Raw genomic sequence first — 22,003 nt, 5'->3', positions numbered from 1 at the left:
TTAACTTCACAGTTTTCTGGGTAATATCACGCTCTTCTCCTGTTTTTTTTTTTTTTAATGTTCAAAAAAACCCTTATGTTCTGAAACATAGTCAGATGCAGTTTTTCATTTCCAACCCATTTTAGCTCAAAAAGTAGTTAAAGGACTTTTATTTGCTTTGAATGCTCATAACTATCCAAGCTAGCTATAAAGCCAGTCAGGGCCGGCTTTCGGCCGATTCCCCTGAATCGGACCCCATGCCTAAGAGGGCCCCGCGCCCGCGCCTAGAAGAGCACCTAAACTTAGGCGCCTTTTTAATTTTTACTCACTCAGCGGCGGGTCCTTCACTCACTCCGGGTCTTTGGCAGCATTTTGGTGGTGAAACCCCTGGCCCCACTCCCCTAGCCAGAGCGCCGGGCCCTGCTCCCCCGGCCGGAGTGCCGGGCAGATCTCGGCGAAACCCCCGGCCCCGCTCCCCTGGCCAGAGCACCGGGAAAAGCGCGGAGAAACCCCTGGCCCCAATCCTGTGGCTGGAGCGCCGGGAGAAGCGTGTCGAAACCCCTGGCCCCGATTCCCCCAGGGGAGCGGGGCCAGGGGTTTCACCGTGCTCCTCCCGGTGCTCTGGCTGGGGGAGCGGGGACGGGGGTTTCACTGCACTCCGCCTGCCGCTCCGTGGATCGGGGCCAGGGGGTTCGCTGCGCTCCGCTCACTGATCCGGCCGGGGGATCGGGGCCGGGGGTTTCGCCGCGCTCCGCCCGCTGCTCCGGGTGGGGGATCGGGGCCGGGGGTTTCACCACGCTCCTCCCGGGGCTCCGGTCGGGGGATCAGGGCCATGTCCTTCAGTGCCGCCAAAGACCCGGAGCAAGTGAAGGACCTGCCGCCGAAGTGCCGCCAAAGACCCGGAGCGCCGCCGGGTGAGTCATCCCTGTTGGGGCCCCATCAAAACTATTCGAATCGGGCCCCACACTTCCTAAAGCCGGCCCTGAAGCCAGTAATGTGTACATGGTGGGCATGAGATTGACAGCAGCAGCATTCGACTTGTTTTGTACTTCTGACCTGCTCTGGAAGGAGAGATGGCAGCTTGGTAACCTAGGCCATTCAGGTTACTCTTCCAGAGTGGGATTGGAGGTGGAAGAAGAGGAGGAAACAGCATGAGGAGATGGCACCCTTGCCTCCCTGCACCTCTTCCACTTCTGGGCTGGCTCCCTGCTCCAGAAGGAGAGATGGCAGTTACCAGATAGGGAGCTGGGTCAGCACTTCCAAAATTCGGGTGAAGATTGTTTGGTTACTTTAACCAAGGAAACAAATAAAGGCTTTTGTAAAACCTGGGAAATTTTCAGTAGAAATCAGTAAAAATGGAAAACAAAGGGCCTTATGCATGGGTTCACACTCAGTTTGCATTTTCAAGGTTTCCTCCACAACAACAGCAGTTAAAGATTTCCTTCTCCTTCCCTCCCTCATTACATCTTTACATTACATCTAAATCTATCATGGAGACCCATAGACTATATCCAGCTAGGCAGATCTGGCCCACAGCTCAAGAGTTTGTCACCCTTGATCCATTGAACATGAATTTTAAAATGGTATTGTCCTGTTTAACAGTTCAGTCTGATGGTTAGTGATGTAACTCAAAGCTGGTACAGTACTTAAAATGCCCTTTCAGATATGCAGAAAGAAAGAGACACATTAATTTTTATGACTTGAGGCATTCAGGGTAATTGATAATTGTTGAATAAAATAATTGTAAAGAAAATTAATTAGACAAGTTGCAAATACTTTGGGGGGTACCAGGTTAGCTCCAAAATATATTGTATTATATTTTTTGTTGAGACTCCAAGGTGTAAGTGATTATACTCTTCTGAGGAAGGATAACCCGAAGATGAATAACCTGCTGTTTCAATGAAAACGCTGACCTGGACTTATCTCATCCATTCTTTGGTTTCCTTCTCTTGTCCTCTGGCTTCCAACTCGTTAGGAAGCCGCATAAAACTGATGAGCACTGGAGACAAACTGCTGCCTTTTGCCAATTAGTTATACTTCCAGACAATACAAGGAAATGTATAAGTATCATCACTAATGATGAATCATTTTATTATGCTTTTGTATTAGCAGCTAACCCAGTGTTATTGTAAACTGTTATATGCAATATTTACAATTGAAACACCCCTCTTCTTTTCCTGAATCCTTATTTGAAATCAATAGTCATTCCTCTGGAATGGTGGCTGAAGCATGAAAGGACATATGAATCTTTAGTGATTCTGGCATGTAAATGTCTTGTGGCACCGGCTACAACAGTGCCATGTGAACGCCTGTTCTCACTTTCAGGTGACATTGTAAACAAGAAGCAGGCAGCATTATCTCCTGCAAATTGTAACCAAACTTGTTTGTCTGAGCGATTGGCTGAAGTAGGACTGAGTGGACATGCAGTCTCTAAAATTTTACATTGTTTTATTTTTCAATGCAGGTTTTTTTGTACATAATTCTACATTTGTAAGTTCAACTTTCATGATAAAGAGATTGCACTTTAATACTTGCGTTAGGGGAATTGAAAAATACGATTTTTTTTTTTTTTTTTTTTTTTACAGTGCAAATACTTGTAATAAAAAATAAATATAAAATGAGCATTGTATACTTTGTATTCTGTGTATTCTGTAACTGAAATCAATATATTTGAAAATGTAGAAAACATCCAAAATATTTAAATAAATGATATTCTATTATTGTTTAACAGATTAATTGATTAATTTTTTTAATCGCTTGACAGCCCTACTATTTAAATAAGGCTGTACTATAGTAGTTCTCAGACTGGACAGGCCCAAGCAGCCAATGGGTCAGTGAAGACTTTGTAGGGGAGTTAAGGGAGTGGATGCAACCTGCCTCGATTTTCAGTGTTAAAGATTGTAGTAGGAAAAGAGCCTAAGACATAAGCCCTTGTATCAAAGACCTGGTATGAGGCGTGACCTGCTCACAGAATCTGGCAAGAACAGGGCTGATATTGCAAAAATACACATTCCTAAGAAAGGCTAGTCACAGAGTACTCACGCAAACACATCCCGATATCAAGTGGTACCAGAACATCCCGATATCAAGGATGGTACAAAAACATTCACCAAGGATAACAGGAACACACTGACCTCTCCTAAAAGACAAGGTCAGAATGACAGTATGCAGTAAAGATGTTTTGATTGAACCAACATGTACGAGGTGATGGGTGATAACTAGCCATGTCAGGGAGCAGTAACTATGTCAGAGGGGCAGTACTACCTTGTTTGTGTTGGGGTATAAAGATGCATCTCAGAAGAAGTATCTTTGTCTGGCCTAAAGAGGAATGGAAAGTCCTGCCATTCACTGAGCTGGTCCATTGTTACTGGCTTACATGTATTAGCGGTCAGGTAGAGTCTGCAGGATACTAGTACCATGTTTCATCGACAATAAACCTGGCTGGGTGCCTTCATCCCTTAACAGATCATGTGGTCATTGGGCAGTTTGCTCAAGGTCTGCTGTGCCAGCTGTCCACACAAGGCTGGGGTGGCACACAGAGGGAACACACATATGCAGCCAAACATATATCAACATCTAACCACAAATATATTAATTTACACAAAACTGTGATCATTCACAGAGTCGTGGGAGGCTTACACAAAATAGGGTTCCTCCACTTTTGAAAGTTGGAGGACCTCTGGTCCTCTGTTGTTACCTCTGAATCCCCTTTTTGTGTGTGTTTTGAGTTGTGCTGCTAATAAACCTGGTAGATATAGCCAGGTTTTAAAAATCAAAAACAGCACCAAACTCCCCCACCCCACCCCAAATCCACCTACTGAAAAATATCCAGCCAGCTAAGTCAGAGATCACCACATATCCCTACAGCACATTATTTAGGCATGAATCCCCTCTGTGGTGTGATTCAGGGGTAAGTCTGGATTCTACCACTGGACAAAGTAGGGTAAGCAACTGACCTTTCCAACCCAGTATAAATCATCAGTAATGCCACTGACTTCTGTAAAGTTACACCAGTATAAAACCAGTGCAACTGATATGAGAATTAGGCCCACAGTATTTAGTATCACACCCCACAGAGGTCACAGATCTAGTCAAAGAAGTGGCTCGCTAATGGAAATCTGAATTGTGCTTTGCTGGTGAGAGGCTCCAACAAGCACGTAGCTGCTTGATCTATCTGAAGCCATTCAAATTCTTAGCTTGGCACAGACTGGAAAAGAAGGGACTCTGCTTCTGTATCACTGAGAGACTGGGATAGAAAGAACAACTCTAGAGGCAGGAAAATATAGGAAATATTTTAGCCCAATGCATAGAGTGTGAGAGAGGAGCTTCTTCAGTGAAGAACAAGTCAGAGAGCAGAGGAAATAGGTGCCTTGAAGTTGTGACTCTACCTGCTGGGCTAAAAGTTACAAGATGCTAGGCCCAAACCTCTCAGAAATCCAGAGGCATTTCCTCCTTGGTCCCTCAGTGCAGTGGAGACAAGAGTGCAGCTAGAGCACCAAGAGAGGAAAGAGAAGGGGGGCAGACACTCAAGAGGGCAGAACAGGAGAAGCGGCTGAAGGAGTAGGTTGTAGAGACAGCAGGACATTTTGGGGGGGATAATGGAGGCAGGCATAGAAGAGGGGTCTCCAGAACTCCAGAATAAGCTATTGTTTTATTGCTTTAGAAGCAGCAAAGCAGTGGCAGCAGAGTTGTGTACATGACTTGCAACTAATGGCTCCTCTGAATAGGAAGGGACATATTATACTGTCCACACTCCAACAGGGTCACAACTGCTTCTAACTGTTTCCCCCATAAGGAGTCTTTTCAAGAGTCTCTGTCTCTGCCTCTCCACATCACTGCTGTGCATGTGAATCCTCTCCTTCACCTGACAGAGGATTCCACAGATCACAGCGAGAGGGGCAAACATTTCCACCACAGTAGTTTAAAATGTGTACATCATGGCTGACAAATAGAGAATGATCAGCCTCTGCAACACAAAGTGTGTCTTAAAGCATGAGAACAGATGCACTTTCACACCAACATCCACATTCACAGCACAGACAGAGCAGACACTTACCCAGCAGCTGAAAGGCACTCTGAATGAGAGAGAGAAAAACCAGGAGCAGGGAGAGAGTCATCACAAATGTTTGATTATTTTCTTCCCCGCCACCAAAATGAAAGATGAAGAACTATGATTAGTTTCTATCATGAGGATATTTCTGAAGTGAGCCAGGTAGCAGGTCCTCAGCACTTGTGAAGGGCTGATGGATCAGGGGAAAGCTCTGTGCTCTAAATGATAAGGAAATATCCTGTCACATGGGGTGTTTTGAAATAACAGGAATTCACAGTTCAAACTTTGCTTTCCTAAGCTAATTTCTCTGCTGAGGGAAGAGTCTCCAACAGAAAAGCAGGTGATAAAGTGATGACAGATGAGGGCAGTTTTTCAGGGACTTTGTTAGTGATTTTCCAAGTAAATCAGCCCTCAAAAGAGGAACTGGTGAGCATGAAGTGTCCAACCAGCAGTGAAAGAGCAGATTTTTCCCCCTGCCTTCACAGCTAAACCTTAAACTTCAAATACATACTCACTATGCTGACTTGTAATCTCGTTACTCCTGAATATAGAAATGGCTGTAATATAGGATTTTTAGACAGAGTATCAAATATCTCTTCCTCTCCTTTAATAGTATATAGATATACTTGGAGTGTGAAAAGATTTGCCTCTAAACTGCATGTTTCCTAGTAGCACAGGAAGATTACAACATAGCTGAAAAGTGAAATGTTAAAAAAAATTAAAAATTGAGAGGTTCACTCAGCAAAAGTGAAGTGTGTGTACCACAGTATATATGGGTGATACCGAAGCATAAACAGGCAGGACATCGGGAAGCAGTAGGGAGGAGAATGTAGAGATGGTACAAAAGACTCTGGGGCATCTACACTCCCCTTGACCCAGCAATTCTCTTAGCAACCCTGATAAAAGTTGACATTTCTTTGCTTTGTTGGGGGCAATAGCCAGTAGGATCTAGCTAATGAAGGAATTTAAGAGGGAAGTGGGGGACAAAAGAAAAAAACCAAAACACATTTAGAAATTAAAAGAGGTAATTCAAAATGGAATGCCATTTTGGGAGAAAATAAATAGGCATTGGAGCAGGGGGACAGGATCCTGGGTTTCCTACAGGCTGGATGAGTGCTCTAACCACCAGACCATAGAGGCATTCTCCGCTTGTTCTCTCTCTCTGGCCCAGTGACTAATTATTTATCCAAAGTGGAACAGCTTCAACAGGAGAGATTGGGGGGTATCAGAATATCCCATAGGTCAGTGGCTGGAGCACTCATCTGAGACTTGGGAGATTCCTGTAATCAAATCCCTTCTTCCCGCTCAGGTGGAGGGGGGACTTGAACCAGTGAATACTCTAACCATTAGGCTGGAAGTTAAAAAGAAAGTCCTTTACTGCCTGCTTCTTGCAAGAAACACTTTAGGCGCCTGGCCCCAAGATAGGGTTCCCAGTTGAGAATCCCAAGTACAAATAGTTGCCTCCTCCAGACTGAATTTAGGCATCAAATTCCCTCAGAGGGCCAGGGATTGGGACACACCTCGGCATCTCCCATTGGCTCTCTTTGGCAGGAAGCTGCCTAACAAGCTGGCTTTTGAGTATCCCAATCTTAGGCACCTATCTCCCTTGATTCATTGTATAAGAAGCTGGAGCACCAAACTCAGGCTCTGTGAATTCCAGTGATTTCCTAGGCACCTAAAAGTTAGGTGTTGTGTGACGCTGAGTGTCACACCACCTAAATCCCTTGATGAATCTAGCCCTAACAGTCTACAAGTCAGCAATATTAATTTTCAAGCTACAATGTAGATTACATTGTGCTTCAATAATATGACATTCAGTATATGAATGTGCAGGCTTTTGGTATGTCAATTGACTGATATATGCAGTGGCATTACATGTTTAAATACTGGCCACCATAGCATGATCTTACAGACTGTTTTAAAATAGTTGCTGATTATTGTTGTTTTTGTACAATAAAGCACTTGTCAGAAACCTAACTACTTTGGGCCTGATCCTCTATTCCTTGTGTACCCTTATGAAGTTAACAGAAGTTTTCAGTGTTCAAGGAGTGCACCTATTCTTTTGAACATTTCGGCAAAGCCTCCTGACATTTCAGCAAAGCCTTTCCTTGATAAATCAAATGAAGACACATTTTCCTCTTTTTATATCTGACTATTTCTAGTGTTAACAGAAATTTTAATCTGACTGATGCATCACAGGAGAGCTGTCTATGGACCACGGAGTCCAACTGAGTCTCAGGTTATAGTAAAATGGAGGCACCAACACACATCAAGTCTAGTATAACAAACAGCTAATGACAGGACAGCATTTGGCACATACTCTAGATAGATATAAACTTTTCAGCTCTCTCTGTGTGTAGGAAGCCACCTCTCCCAGATCATGTTTTGACTGGAAGAGCCAACGTTTTTCTGAAGCAGGTCAGCACATCTCTAATTCTGGAACAGCCTGTATTTACAATGAATGAGAATGTCCCTGGCAAAGTACGCTGAAAGGTGTTACTGAGGTCAAAGTGGCTCTTGACTTTTGACAGTCAACAGGAAAATGGAAAGATCTGTATAATTAAAATCATACCCAGACCTAAAGCCTAAAGTCCATTCTGCTTCAGTGTGAACAGAATTATTTCCCAAGTCTCCCAGGTGTATATCCAGAAACATTTTTTGATGCCATGCCTAAGCCTATACCTCTAAGAGGACATCCAGTGAGACTACATTGATGATTTGCTATTAATCACTTTCCTTTTACATTATAGTGGAACATACAGTCAACAGAAAAATGCATTAGTCAGGTCTGCATATTATATACATAATTCAAATAAAAAATAACCCTATGTTAGAAGTACATTAAAATTCAAAAGTCGTTAACTGTCCTGTACATGCCAGATAGGATTATTAGTTTCTCTGAATGTTATTTTTGGGCTTATTTTGGCACATAATTTTTTACTGAATGAGGACATCATACATTCTAAGAAGAATTTTGAGAGGAATATTTCTCTGAGTGAAAAGGAAAATCAAAGCACTGGTTTCCACTACCAGAAATATCTGAGCTATCATGAGTTCCATAACATCCCACTGGGCAGAGCTAGCCATTCTGGACTGAACTAGTTCAACCCATTTTATCCACTATGCCTGATCTTTTTTGTTTGTTTGTTTGTTTGTTTCCAAAGTAGCTTCCAACATCATCCCCTTGCTGCAAAGAGGAGAGAGAGAATTTTTTAAAAATGTAGTTTGTTTTAAACACTACATAAATACACCAAAGACTGTAAAATGTTTCCACAATCTAGTTCTAGTTTATAACTTCTCAGATTCAGGTTGTATCTGGCCTATGAAAGTAAGAAAGAACAAACAAGGGTTCCCTCTCCATAGTCCTCTTGCACTTTTGGTTTCTTCACTGCCGTGCTCAGTTTTTGTACCCTTCCTGGGATTTTAAAGCCACACTAGAGCCCAGAGTTACTAGACTTACTCCACACAGTAAATGTGTCAGTGGCCTAGTAAATAGTCCATAATTTTTGAAGTTACAACCTTATATGAACTGTGTTTATATGTTTAATCATCAATAATAAATTGCAGTATAGTTTTATCAGTGTAGCAATGGTGTCTGAAAGATTACCTTACACATAACATTTACATGAGGTTCAAATGTCAAAAGTCAGTGAATATGAGGATGCAATAGAAAAAGAAAGACAATAATATTGAAATTAATGTAACATTATATACATCAATAATGCTCCCTTGTCTTGAATATTTTGCTCAGTTCTAGTCACCCATATAAAAAAAAAAGATATAGCGGCAATACAAGCAGTTCAAAGATGAGACAAATGAATAAATGCATGAAGATATTTCCATATCAGAAGAGAATGAAAAGGCAGTTTAAGAGGAGACGGGAAAGAGGAGACATGATAGATGGACATAAAATAGTGAATGGTATAGAGTAGGTTAGTCGGGCACTCCTATTTATCCTCTCATAATACGGGAACAAGACAACTACCAAAGAAATTTAAAGGCGACAAACTTAAAATATATTTCCTTCATCAGTTTTAACTTGGAGCATAATCCGTGGAACCCATTGCCACAAGATATCAGAGGCCAAAGGTGTTTAGAACTCAAACAAAGAACAAACAGCTATATGAATGAGACCATCCACAATTACACCAAATAGGATAAGAAAATGTGTAAAGGGTGGATCCCCCTCATCCTTCAGGATATAAAGCCCACCTCTAATTGAGTCGATTAAGGAAGAAGTTTCCCCATGAGCAGGTTGTCCCATAATTGTCAGTTACAGGTTTTTTCCCACATTCCTCTGAAGCATCTGGTACTGGCTAACATCACAGATAGGATACCAGATTAACTAGACAACAGATCTGCTCCTGTATAGCAATTTGTATGTTCCTGTGTGACAAGAAAATGCCTGAGAAATGTATGAGTCAAAAAGTCATATCCTATTGGCTATACATGAGGAGCAAGAATATTTCAATGTCCTTTTTATACATAAAATAAAAATCTATGTCAGCAACTTCACGCTCATGACGAGCAACTGTTTAACAATCCATTGTGCACATGTGACAGATGATATTTAGTTGGGTAAGGAAACAGACCTCACTTTCATCTTGAAGGGATTATTATATTAAACAATAACAAGAAAAAAATTAAAAAGGGAAAGGGCTTGCCCTTATTATAGGAATTTAAATTAAATACATGCAATGCTAAGATATTTCAATATTTGAAGCATAGACAATGTGTAGTATTTTTGAGGAAAATGCTGCCTCAGGTTTCAGTAGACTGTATTTACAATTGCAGTTACATCAACTTAACGGACAATGCCAGATTAAGTGTCTTACTCAGAGAACTCTTGAACACTCTCTACTCAGAGCTGGCTGGAAATTTTCCGACATTTTTCACTTGAAAAATATGGATTTGATTAAATGCAGAAATGCATTGACTGACAAATTTTTGTCCAAAACAGAAATTTTGGAATTTTCAAATTTTCATTCCAATTTGGAACAACAACAAAAATTCAAAAGGTCGGAATTTCCTGCAGAACAGAAACTCTGAGTTTCAATCAACTCTATCTCTATCTCTGCTCTGCTTCTCTCTAATCTATATCCTTTTAAATACATGAAAGATCCACAAAATGGCAGTCTGCAGCATATCTAACACTGGAAATCATTATTATAGTAAGTGAATTTTTTTTCCCCTGAGATAATTTTTTGGAGAAAAACGCAGATTTGCAAACACCAGAACATTTTGTGAATTCATGTAGATTTTTCTGAATTGTTTCAGTTGAAATAAAACCTAAACAAATTCTAAAACCCTCAAATCATTTCATTTTGACATTTTCAAAAGTAAACATTTCAATTCTTTTTATTCAAGATAATTTTTTGTTTGGACATGTCCTTTTTTTATTTTAAAAATGTTAAAAAGGGTCAAAATCAAAGCAGGACACTGTGTTTCAGGTTGAAAAGGATGTTTCATTTGACCTGAAATAAGTTGTTTTTGTTTGGTTGGCTGGTTTTCTTTACTTTTTGAATCTCTAAGAATTTGGAAACATTTAACTTTCTCTTCACCCCCAACATATTTTTTAATTTTCCAGAATTGCCAGAAGACCATTTGCACAGCACTAATAATTAATTTTTTTTTATGTTTTGCCTATTATACAAAGGCATTGGATTTGTCGCTCCTCCAGAGTCACTGGGAATTGAGGGTGACCAGAACTTCCCAGGAGACACTCAGTACCTCCGAGGGTCAGATTCACAATTTGTATGTGCATTGTTCCCAACTACTGGTTGGATGGTACACCCATTTTAGGCCTTGTCTACACTAGGAAATTAGGTCAGTATAACTACATTGCTCAGGTGTATGAAAAATCCACACCCCTGAATGATGCAGTTAAACCAACCTAACCCCCAGGATAGACAGTGCTATGTCAACAAGAGAATTCCCCCAATGACCTAGCTACCACCTCTCAGGGAGATGTATTACCTTTGCCAATGGGAGAAGCCCTCCTGTCGACATAGGTAGCGTCTTCACTGAAGTGCTACAGCAGTGCAGCTATACCGCTGCAGCGTTTTAAGTGTAGACAAGCCCTTAGATCCATTATATGTTAGACTTCAGTATGTCTAATCACTCTTCTGTAGCTGCTGGATACAAAGAACATAAGATTTTATATCTACATAGACATGAATGTTTCACTGTGTAGAGCTAAAATTATAGGCAGTGCTCAGAGCACCACTTATTATTAAGATTGCTCAATAGTTCCCATTATAAGACTCTGTTTTCAGTGGTTTATAACTTGGCCAAACTTTTAACCATTTGGACAAAAAATATTCTTGCCAGGTGTCTGCCTCGGGCTGAATATTTTTGGAAAATTTCAGCCAAATGGTTCAGCTGTTTCTGAGAACAAGGTGAAATATACATTGTTTTGCCCATGTTAGAAAAAAAATCAGGTAACCTTTTCTTTGAAATGCGCTAGTACACCAATCCTTTGGAGAAGGGACTTTAAATTTGGTAAGAGAATGACCTTTGTGTCAAGGATGTGCCTTGCGCTGATCCTGTGAAAAATTCACCCAAATTTGGCCAATTTGTAATATCTTGAAAACTTGCAGTTTGCACATGCTCAGTAGAGATTTGCTAGAGATTCGCAGCTAAATTCCCTAAAGAATTCTGCCTACTAGGCGTACTCCAGCCCAGGGCCAAGCAAGACTTTCCCTGCAATTGCAGTTCTGGGCTGATGCAGAATCAGACCAAGATGGGCACCAGAAATTAGAGCAGGGAGCCTGTCTCTCCTGTGCTCTCAAGGACTGACCCCTCTGGGCCCAGGCAGCATGGAGGAGAAAGTTTCCTGATACAAATGCAGAGGGGGCAAGAGCCTGACCTAGGGGTATGTGTGTGTAGAGCAGGAGAAGTAGATTGAGGGCTAGTCTACACTATCACGCTATATTGGCGTAGCTGTGCCACTATAGCATGTCTGGTGAAGACGCACTATACCAATGGAAGAGCACTCTCCTATCAGCCATATTACTCCATCTCGATGAGAGGTGGAAGCTATGTCAGCTAGAGAGCATCTCCCGCTGACATAGAGCGGTGTCCACACCCTGCACTAAGTTGATGTAACTTATGTCACTCAGGAGGAGGGCTTTTTCACAACCTTGAGCAACATAACTTACATTGACTTAAGCCATAGTGTAGACAAGCCCTGAGACAAAGACTGCTGGTGGAGACTGGGAATAAAGACTGGCAGGGAGGAATGCAACTGGGAGATGAGGAGATAAACAGGAAGGAGGGAGGGTGGCTAGGAGCCAGTGTGTCAGAGGGATATTGAGATCTGATGAGGAACTGGGAGAGAACTGGGACTGACCAGAAGAAGAGATAGGGACAAGGTGCTTGGGTGCTGGTAGGGAACACAACATATTAAGATTGGATGAAGAGCCTGCGGAGGGGCACTGGGAGCCAGTAGGGACAGGTTCAAGTTGTCTGAAATTGGGTACCCAAAATTAGTGGATACTTTGGACCTTAATCTCTCTGTGCCTCAATTTCTCATCTGTAAAATAGGAACAACAACCCTCCATTATCTCATGGGGACGTTATGAAAATTATTTTATTAATGTTTGTGAAGCACTCAGATACTACAGCAATGGGCACCATAGAAAAGCCTATGAGGAAATTAATAATTCTATCGTCCGAATAGTGTCTGAATGGCGTGCAGTAAATAAGGCCTGGAGCCACACATTGAACAATCAACAGAGCGGTAGCCATGTTAGTCTGAATCTGTAAAAAGCAACAGAGGGTCCTGTGGCACCTTTAAGACTAACAGAAGTATTGGAGCATAAGCTTTCGTGGGTGAATGCCCACTTCATCAGAGGTGACTTGCGTCTGATGAAGTGGGTATTCACCCACGAAAGCTTATGCTCCAATACTTCTGTTAGTCTTAAAGGTGCCACAGGACCCTCTGTTGCTTTTTACATTGAACAATGAGGAGAATGCAAAATATTGAATAGCTAATCATCAAATGAGCACTCCATATTTTGCACTGAATGAGGCAGGGGTCTTATGGTAAAAATAGTATGTGATCATGTAATTAAAGACCATGTCCTAATGCATATGCACAATGGGGCCGAACTACGGTTGCATAGGCAATCTTAATTCTGGCACTTCCTAACTTTTGAGGGCTTTACTTTGAAACCTTAATAATCTTCTTCTAATATTTTTGTGTGTAATTATATATTAAAGCTATATATTACAGTTCATCATACTTATTAGTTTCTATGTATATATTACTTATCCTTGTAATTTCACTAGCATGTGTAAATATTTGGCAATATTTTACTGTATGTGTTTCTTTTTAAGACCAATAAAAAGTCTGAATACTTCATAATAAGAATGATATCTAATGTAAGTGTACATATGGGTTTACAGTTTTGTAGGAATTAGAATCTTACTCAAGTCTTGCGCCTTTCCTTCAGAGAAAATTTACCAAGTTTCTCAGTGATATCAACTATTAAATTAAAAAGCCTGTAAGATTAGTGAAGGTATTATTTAGCTATTAATCACTGGGGCCTGTTACATGAAAAAAATAGAAACATTGAAGAAATAATTTTAAAAACTTTAAGAAAGAATACATTATTTTATAGACTCAGAATTCTGTTTCCCCCACTTTCTTACTGTTTTCCAACTCTTTCCAGGTGAAAAACAGTAAATAAAGGTGAAAAATGTTCGCTCCCTTCCCTCCCCCAAACTTCACACTTTACCTCCCCCCTTCTCTTTTTCCAGAGGAAAAAAGGTGGCTGGGGGCAGAAAGTAAAAAGGGTGAGAGAAAGGGGAAACCCCCAAACCCTATATTTTAAATTGAAATACTATCTGTTTTCATTTTGAAATGTCATCTCTAAACAAAATCTTTGTTTTGAATTTTCCAATCTGCAAACTGAAATATTTAAACAAACCAAAACCAAAAAAGTAAGTCAACACTTTGCCCCAGAAAATGTCAGTTTGGACACACACACACACAAAAATCACATTTTCCTGCTGATAAAGTTTTTCTCAATCCTTTTAGGTCTGTGACCCACAAAATGGCAGAAAACCCATTGCACAACCAACACTCTTAAGCAAGTAAAGATAATTGTGGAATGAGGATCAGAAACCAATTTTATGGGTTATGGACTAAAAAAATGTGCATGAAAGAGGGTGATTTGTGGGATGAGGGGTTGCTGCTCCTAGGGTTGGGGTAGAGCAAAGATTGGGGTGATGTTGGTTGCTGGTGTGAGAAAGATGGTATTGGGGTGGGAGGCTGGGCCTGGTAGGATGAAGGAAGCTGCTGGAGTGAGGGGTGCTTTTGGGGGTGGCCTTGGGCTGGGATGAGGAGATGGTGGACCTGGAGTGAGGGAGGCTGCTCGTAAGGTGAGGTAAGTGTGGTGGGCTTATTCTTTCCTCCTCCACCTGCCCACAACTCAGCTTCAGGACAGCACTGCTCCAAGAGGCTGCAAATCCATCTTCATAGTCCCTTGAACTTGCTCCCCTGCCCCTGACCCTAAGACTCTGAGCTGGAGAGAAATGAGGATGAGGTGGTGGGCATGAGGAGTGATGGCAGTGAGCTGCTCCTTCACTCACCTGCCTTGGCTCCTGCAGTCTTTTTGGATTGGGCCAGAATCCATTAAACAGCAGCTCTGGGGAATTCACCATCCTTTTCCAGAAATTTACAAAAATTGGCAGAAAGAGCAAAAATTAGTAAGAAAGGTGGGAACACATTAAATACAAAACCACCTCTATGTTGCCAAGGAACCTGCCATCTGACAGCTTGTCAGTGGCCTACATGAAATGAATTGTGACCTCAGGCAACCAGATGCCCACCTCACAGAAGCCATCCCCACAACTGACTCTCTGGTTTCACAGTTGCCAACTTTCACACGGTAAATAAGCACTCCGACTTTCACAATGAGCCAAAAATCAAGCTAATCCCATTTCAAAACAAGGTCAAAACAAGCCAATCCCTAAGAACCCCAACACTCTATGTGACTGGATCCCCCGGGGTGCAGTCGGGGACTGTGGTGGGGCCGCTTGCACCCCTGACTCTCTCCCCCTTGCCCCTGACTGCCCCCCTTTGCCCCTGCTTGCCAGGAGCCAATCAAAAAAAAGAAGCAACAAGCTACAACAAGCAATAAGAAGAACAGGAGTACTTGTGGCACCTTAGAGACTAACAAATTTATTAGAGCATAAGCTTTCGTGGACTACAGCCCACTTCTTGATATGCATCCGAAGAAGTGGGCTGTAGTCCACGAAAGTTTATGCTCTAATAAATTTGTTAGTCTCTAAGGTGCCACAAGTACTCCTGTTCTTCTTTTTGCGGATACAGACTAACACGCTGCTACTCTGAAACAAGCAATAAGGTACAAGGCAAAACTAGCCAACAAGCAACTCACAAGCCAATTAAGCCAAAGCAAGCCCAATTTCTGCATTTTTTTTCATGGGTTTGGCATGTCTGTCTGGTTTACAGTTTCAACTGAAATGCCATGGCTTGAATAAACAAAGACTGAACCACTTTAGTATCAGGGGGTAGCCGTGTTAGTCTGTATCTACAAAAACAACAAGGAGTCTGGTGGCACCTTAAAGACTAACAGATTTATTTGGGCATAAGCTTTCGTGAGTAAAAACCTCACTTCTAGGGTACTGGCACTTTCGTGGGGGTAGTGAAATGGATATAGTCCCAGTCCAGGCTGTACCTGATCTGCACATAAGGAGAACGTAGCCCTCACCATTGCTATTTGTTGAGCTATTTTTCCATCACTAGAACTAAACTGTAATACTTAAAACATTTTTTAAAAGCAAGATGTCAAAACAGAACTAGTACCACTATGTAACAGACACAAGAGGAATTTCCTTGGGAATAATTATAAAGGTAACATTCAGAAAATGCATAAAATCTGAAAAGAAAATAGTTTAGATGCCTAGGATCTAAGCCAAGAGATTTTAAAAACATTTATGCAACAATCACTTGCTGGGAAGAAGCGTGGTCCAATGTGTGCACATAGGGGTGGAATTCAGGACTCCTAGGATTTACTCTTGCCTCTGTCACTAATTTGTTGAATGTCCTTGGGCAAATCAATATCTCTTCGTGCCTCAGTTTACCACTGTAACAAACACGCAGAAGGGTATTATTTGGGGTAATTGATATTTGTACGGACCATGGTGTGACAGCATACCCCATAAGGCTTCATGGGGGGGTGTTTATAAATGTATGTATGATATAACTGGAATATGTTTTGTGCTGCCTGTACCATGCAACATACCTCCGTAAAGGTTATGGTCTACTGTATCTATTCATCCTATTTGTACATATATATCATTTTCTACTTAAGAATATGGGCTGTATGCTTGCTTGGTTTCTAACTAAGCTTTGTGAGGCATTTGGTCAGCTTCTTTAGGGAGGAATTCGCCAGGTTAAGTACCTGATCAGGAAACACTTGGAGAACAATGCATCTTGGAATGTTCCAATCCACATCAGAAGTCTTCCTGGAGACATGCAAGATACCATGTGGACAATGGCTTTGGCCTGTAAAGACTGAGTCATGCAGGGACATGTGACTTGCCCAGGTGACTCCAGAACTCCAGCTTGGAGCTGGACTTTGCATAGGAGGGAGGAGGGGGGTCTCCACCCAAAAGAGAGAGTCTATTTAAACCCGTGGGAGACCCCTCCATTTTGTCTTGAGCTGGCTAAGGAAGGAGCCTCTCCACCCCCCCAGGATACTTGAAGGGAACTGGAACAAATGACAGTAACTACAGGGGGTGTGAGTGATTGCTGGACGCAGGCTAAAAGGAGATTAGCCTGTAAAAGGGAGCATTCTGGAACTGGTGAGGAACTTATCTGTATTTAGTTTGATTAGACAGATTTGCGCATTTTATTTTATTTTGCTTGGTGACTTACTTTGTTCTGTCTGTTACTACTTGGAACCACTTAAATCCTATTTTCTGTATTTAATAAAATCACTTTTTATTTAGTAATTTACTCAGAGTATGTATTAATCAGTGTTATAGAGGGCGAACAATTTCTGGGTTTGCCCTGCATAAGTTTTATACAGGGTAAAACGGATTTATTTGGGTTTAGACCCCATTGGGAGTTGGGCACCTGAGTGCTAGAGACAAGCACACTTCTGTGAGCAGTTTTCAGGTAAGCTTGCAGCTTTGGGACAAGTGATTCAGACCCTGGGTCTGTGCTGCAGTAGACGGGAGTGTCTGGCTCAGCAAGACAGGGTGCTGGAGTCCTGAGCTGGCAGGGAAAACAGGAGCAGAGGTAGTCTTTTGCACATCAGGTGGCAGCTCCCAAGGGGGTTTCTGTGATCCAACCCGTCACACATGGTGATTCATATATGGCACTTATGAAATGCTCCTAACTATAAAAACTCACATGCAAAGTACTGTGATGAGAGAGTCAAGGGTAGTACTTGCAGAAAACCAGATCAAGACTTATCAAAACCTGAAGGGGGGAGAGGAGGTATATCCAAATTAGAAATGCTGGAAACCTCATGAAGGCCCAAATACTGGGCAGCAGAACACAACCTGAGCACTGTCCTGCTCCAAAGCAGGAGAGGAAGGAGTTTTTCCTTCCAGACACAGAGTGCTGCAGTAGTATCCACATAGCAGTGTATCCTCTGGCACCACCTCCTGGGGCCAGCCCGGACACAGACACATCCTGTGGAGGTGAGTAGCCTTGCATGCCCCCTAAGCTCTTCCCCACCCCACTGACATGGCTCAGTAGCAATGGTTCCACTATGAAGGGAGCCTCCAGACCCTGTTTTCATAAGGGTGCAGCTTTCTGGAATAACCCTGCATTTGGAATTTTGTAAGTATTTTTTCCACAGGCAGGAAAGCCATTTTTTTGTGCAAGCCAGCTACTAAAGAACAATATGTGGCTATCCTTCTCTAAAAATATAATCAAAGTTTAACTTAGGTGAGAGTAACCAATGATGATTAAGGAGCAAATTCCACTCCAGGCTATAAAAGAACAATTCCAACAGAAATTATAGTTTCCAATTTATAATATCGTCACATTAATATTTCCTGGGGCATCTCTCAGGACCTTTTTACCTTGGCCTTTATCTCCCGCCTCCCTTTTGTAAATGACCCAAACACTGATTAATAAAAAACAACATGCATTTCCTACCTCAACTGCTGCTTTCAAAGTTCCAAAACTTGCAATGGTTTCAGTACTGTATTCATTGGCATGGTAAGGCTCCTAGAGAATAAAAATAAAATATTTCTGCTTTGCACTTATTTAGCTTGTCTTTCCTCAGAGGATAACAAAGAACTTAAACCACTCATGTCAGACATGTAAGAAAATATTATTTCCCCCCTTTATATATGACAAAAGGAGGTATATGACTTGCTTGACGGAAACGTATGGCAGAGCCTGAAGCTGAGCCCAGACTGCCTGATTCCCAGACTGGTGCCTTAGCTATACCACCCTGCTTAAATTACTGTACAATCATTAATCTGTGCGACAAAAAACTGAATCATCACCCCCTTATAACCTTCCTCTTTACCTGATATGTTGAATAAACTACCATAATCCCAAGTAGTACATAATTACCACCATAATACTACCCATAACACCAAGTAGTGCATTCCCCAAAATGCCAAGTTGTTTGAAACACAGAAGTGTGGACAGCAAGCAGAAGTGAGGGAGGGATCTGAATAATGCTGCAAAATGCAGAGATTAATGCAATCAGCTCAGAAACTCAACAGCCCCTGAACTGGGCATCTTACATGGTACTACAAATGAGCACATGCAGGGAATGCAAGCCGTGACAGCAGTACCACAATTAAAAGACTTCTCTGTGGTCCCAACCTCTGCTGTCTGGACTCACTGAAGTGTAAAACTTGTATATTAGCTTCCCCCCGCCCCCCCTTAACAGTCCTGGTCCCAAACATTGTAGTAATACACTCTACTAGTTTTTTGGACCGTTATTATTGAATTCTATAGTTTTATTTGCTTTTTTAAGCAATGGAGATAGATACTGTTTAAATGAAATATTGAGTTGCACTGTTTTTAAAGATGTGCTGTAACACTTTGTCTCTCTCAAAGGGCCCTCGTGATTGAGGCCCCAAGAAAAAGCACAATTTCACAGAAATCAGCCCAATATTGCGAATTTTCCAACAAAAGGGAGATGGAAGCTGGCATCCGTGTGTGCTGAGCCCCTGCCCGGTGCAGTTTTTAGTGCGCAGTAACATCACATCAGAGCTGCAGTTCCAAGCAGTGCTGGTGCTGCCTAACATTAAAACCGGCTGCTAAGTCCCCGCAAACTGCTGCTTCGACATGATACTACCACACGTTAAGAGGCTCACTGAGCACAAGATCAGATGCACATGGCTGCCTGCTTCCTCCTCCTTGCTGCTGGAAAATTTGCAGCAGTTTGTGAAGGACTCAGCAGCTCATTCCACCTCCCCGGTGAGGCTATGACTGCTCACATCCCAAGTGGCTGTGGTGTTGCCACTCTAAAACCATCTGCTGAGTCCGCAGCAGGTAAGTCAGCTTGGCAGACAGGCACTGTGTGGGAGAAAGGAAGAGAGGCAGGAAAAAGTCTGCAGCTGCTGGAATAAATGGCAACAGTTGAGGGGGCACTCAGTGGTGGGTTTTATGCAGAGGAATGCAGCAGGGAGCTTTTGCTGACTGCATTCCATGCATATCCTGTGAAAGTTGTTACTTTATCTGTGACACTGCTGTGAATTTTCTAAAAAATAGCTGCCATTTTCTTGGGGCCCTACTCATTATCCTTATGCACTAGGGTTACCATTCGTCCGGATTCCCCCGGACATGTCCGGATTTTTGAGCTAAAAATAGCGTCCGGGGGGAATTCGTAAATGTCCGGACTCCCCCCCCACCCCCCCATGCAGAGCGCGCACGGCTAACAGGGCAGCCGGCCGGATGGTGCCACTTACATGGGGCTCCGACAGCCAGAGAGAGCCCCTCCTCCCCCCTGCAGCAGAGATCACTCCCTCCCTCCCTCCCTGCATTCGCAGATCGCCTCCGGCAGTCTGGAGCTCCTCCCCCGCTCCTCCTCCCCTGCCAACCAGCGTGCTGGGATGAATGGCTCAGAGGTCCTTCCTGAGCAAGTTCACAGAGACATTAGGCGAAGGCCAACAACAAGGGGGCCAGGGGGTCGGAGAAGGGGCAGGGAGGTTTTGGATGGGGCAGTCAAGAGACGGGGGGGGGGGGGGTCGGGAGTTTGGGGAGGCTTTCTGGGGGAGGGTGTGGATAAGGTTTTGGGCAGTCAGGGTACAGGTAGGGGGTAGGGTCCTGGGGGGCAGTTAGGGAGGGGGGTCTTAGGAAGGGGCAGTTAGGGGATAAGGAACAGGGAGGCTTAGGTAGGGGGTGGGGTTCTGGAGGGCAGTTAGGAACAGGGTCCAGGAGGGGGCAGTCAGGGGACAAGGAGCGAGGGGGGGGTTGGGAGTTCTGGGCGGGGGGCTGTCAGGGGGCAGGAGTGGGGAGAGGGATCGGAGCAATCAATGGGACAGGGAGCAGAGGGGTTTAGATGGATCGGGAGTTCTGGGGGGGGCTGTGAGGGGGTGGGGAGTGGTTGGATGGGGCGTGGGAGTCACAGGGGTCTGTGTGGGGGTGGGGGTGTGGATAAGGGTTGGAGCAGTCAGGGTACAGGTAGGGGGTAGGATCCTAGAGGGCCAGTTAGGATGGGGGGAGGGTCTCAGAAGGGGGCAGTCAGGGGACAAGGAGCGGGGGGGAGGGTTGGGGGTTCTGAGGGGGGCGGGAAGTGGGTGGGGCAGGGGCAGGGCTAGGGCAGGACGGGGGTGGGGCTAGGGCAGGACTCCTCCCATCCTCTTTTTTGCTTGCTGAAATATGGTAACCCTATTATGCACCCCATCCCAAGTTCCTAATGGAAGGACTCAATGTATGATCCAATTCCCACTTAAGTGAATTATAATCTTTCCATGGCAGTTTGATTGAGGTCAAAGAGGGCTGCCACAAAGAATCTATCTTGAAGAATCTACCTAGGGAGACCTGGGAATCAGGTCCTACATTGTATATGGCTTGTATCCAAGTGGCCATCTTAGAGGCAGTAGGCAGATCATTTGAGTCTAGAGTTGGAAAAGGTACAAAGAGGGACAACAAAAATCATTAAAGGTACAGAATAGCTTCCATACAAGGAGAGATTAAAAAGACTAGTTTCAGAGTAACAGCCGTGTTAGTCTGTATCCGCAAAAAGAAGAACAGGAGTACTTGTGGCACCTTAGAGACTAACAAATTTATTAGAGCATAAGCTTTCGTGGACTACAGCTTATGCTCTAATAAATTTGTTAGTCTCTAAGGTGCCACAAGTACTCCTGTTCTTCTTTTTATTAAAAAGACTGGGACTTTTCAGCTTGGAAAAGAGACAACTAAGAGGGGGTATGATAGAGGTCTATAAAATTGTGACTGATGTGGAGAAAGTGCATAAGGATGTGTTATTTACTCCTTCACATAACATAAGAACCAGGGGTCACCCAGTGAAATTAATAGGCAGCAGGTTTAAAACAAACAAAAGGAAGTATTTCTTCACACACTGCACAGTCAACTTGTGGAACTCATTACCAGAGGATGTTGTGAAGGCCAAAACTATAACTAAACTAGATAAGTTCATGGAGGTCAGATCCAGCAATGGCTATTAGCCAAGATGGTCAGGGATGCAACCCCATGCTCTAAGTGTTCCTAGCCTCGATGATTATCTGTTCTATTCATTCCCTCTTAAGCATCCGGCATTGGCCACTGTCAGAAGACAGGGTACCGGGCTAGATGGACCCTTAGTCTGAGCCAGTATGGCCGTTCTTATGAGTCCCATATCCTTTGTTTTGGCAATACTTAAAGCTACCGACGAGGCCTCTCAGTGTAGGAAAGGTTTTTTGTTTTGTTTGGCTGCAGAGGAACCTCTGGCGGCCCACCCACACTTACTGAGTAGTTTTATCAGAAATTTGAAGTCCCACATTTATAAATCTCATGAAGTC

General features: G+C 43.1%; 1 protein-coding gene across 1 annotated transcript in view; it reads right to left on the bottom strand.

Moving 5' to 3' along the window:
• Positions 1–5,227, bottom strand: part of LOC128832914 (macrophage mannose receptor 1-like) — a 90,780-nt gene extending 85,553 nt beyond the window's left edge. Inside the window, exon 1 of the mRNA XM_054020619.1 lies at positions 5,036–5,227. Coding sequence (XP_053876594.1) covers positions 5,036–5,096 — 61 coding nt within the window. The 5' untranslated portion in view covers positions 5,097–5,227. The remainder of the gene's footprint in view (positions 1–5,035) is intronic.
• Between the last annotated feature and the right edge of the window lie 16,776 nt (positions 5,228–22,003).

Source organism: Malaclemys terrapin, chromosome 2 (assembly GCF_027887155.1).
Source record: "Malaclemys terrapin pileata isolate rMalTer1 chromosome 2, rMalTer1.hap1, whole genome shotgun sequence".
Classification (NCBI taxonomy): Eukaryota; Metazoa; Chordata; order Testudines; family Emydidae; genus Malaclemys; species Malaclemys terrapin.
The sequence above is the reverse complement of the archived record's forward strand: the minus strand, read 5'-3'. Positions and strand labels throughout refer to the sequence as shown.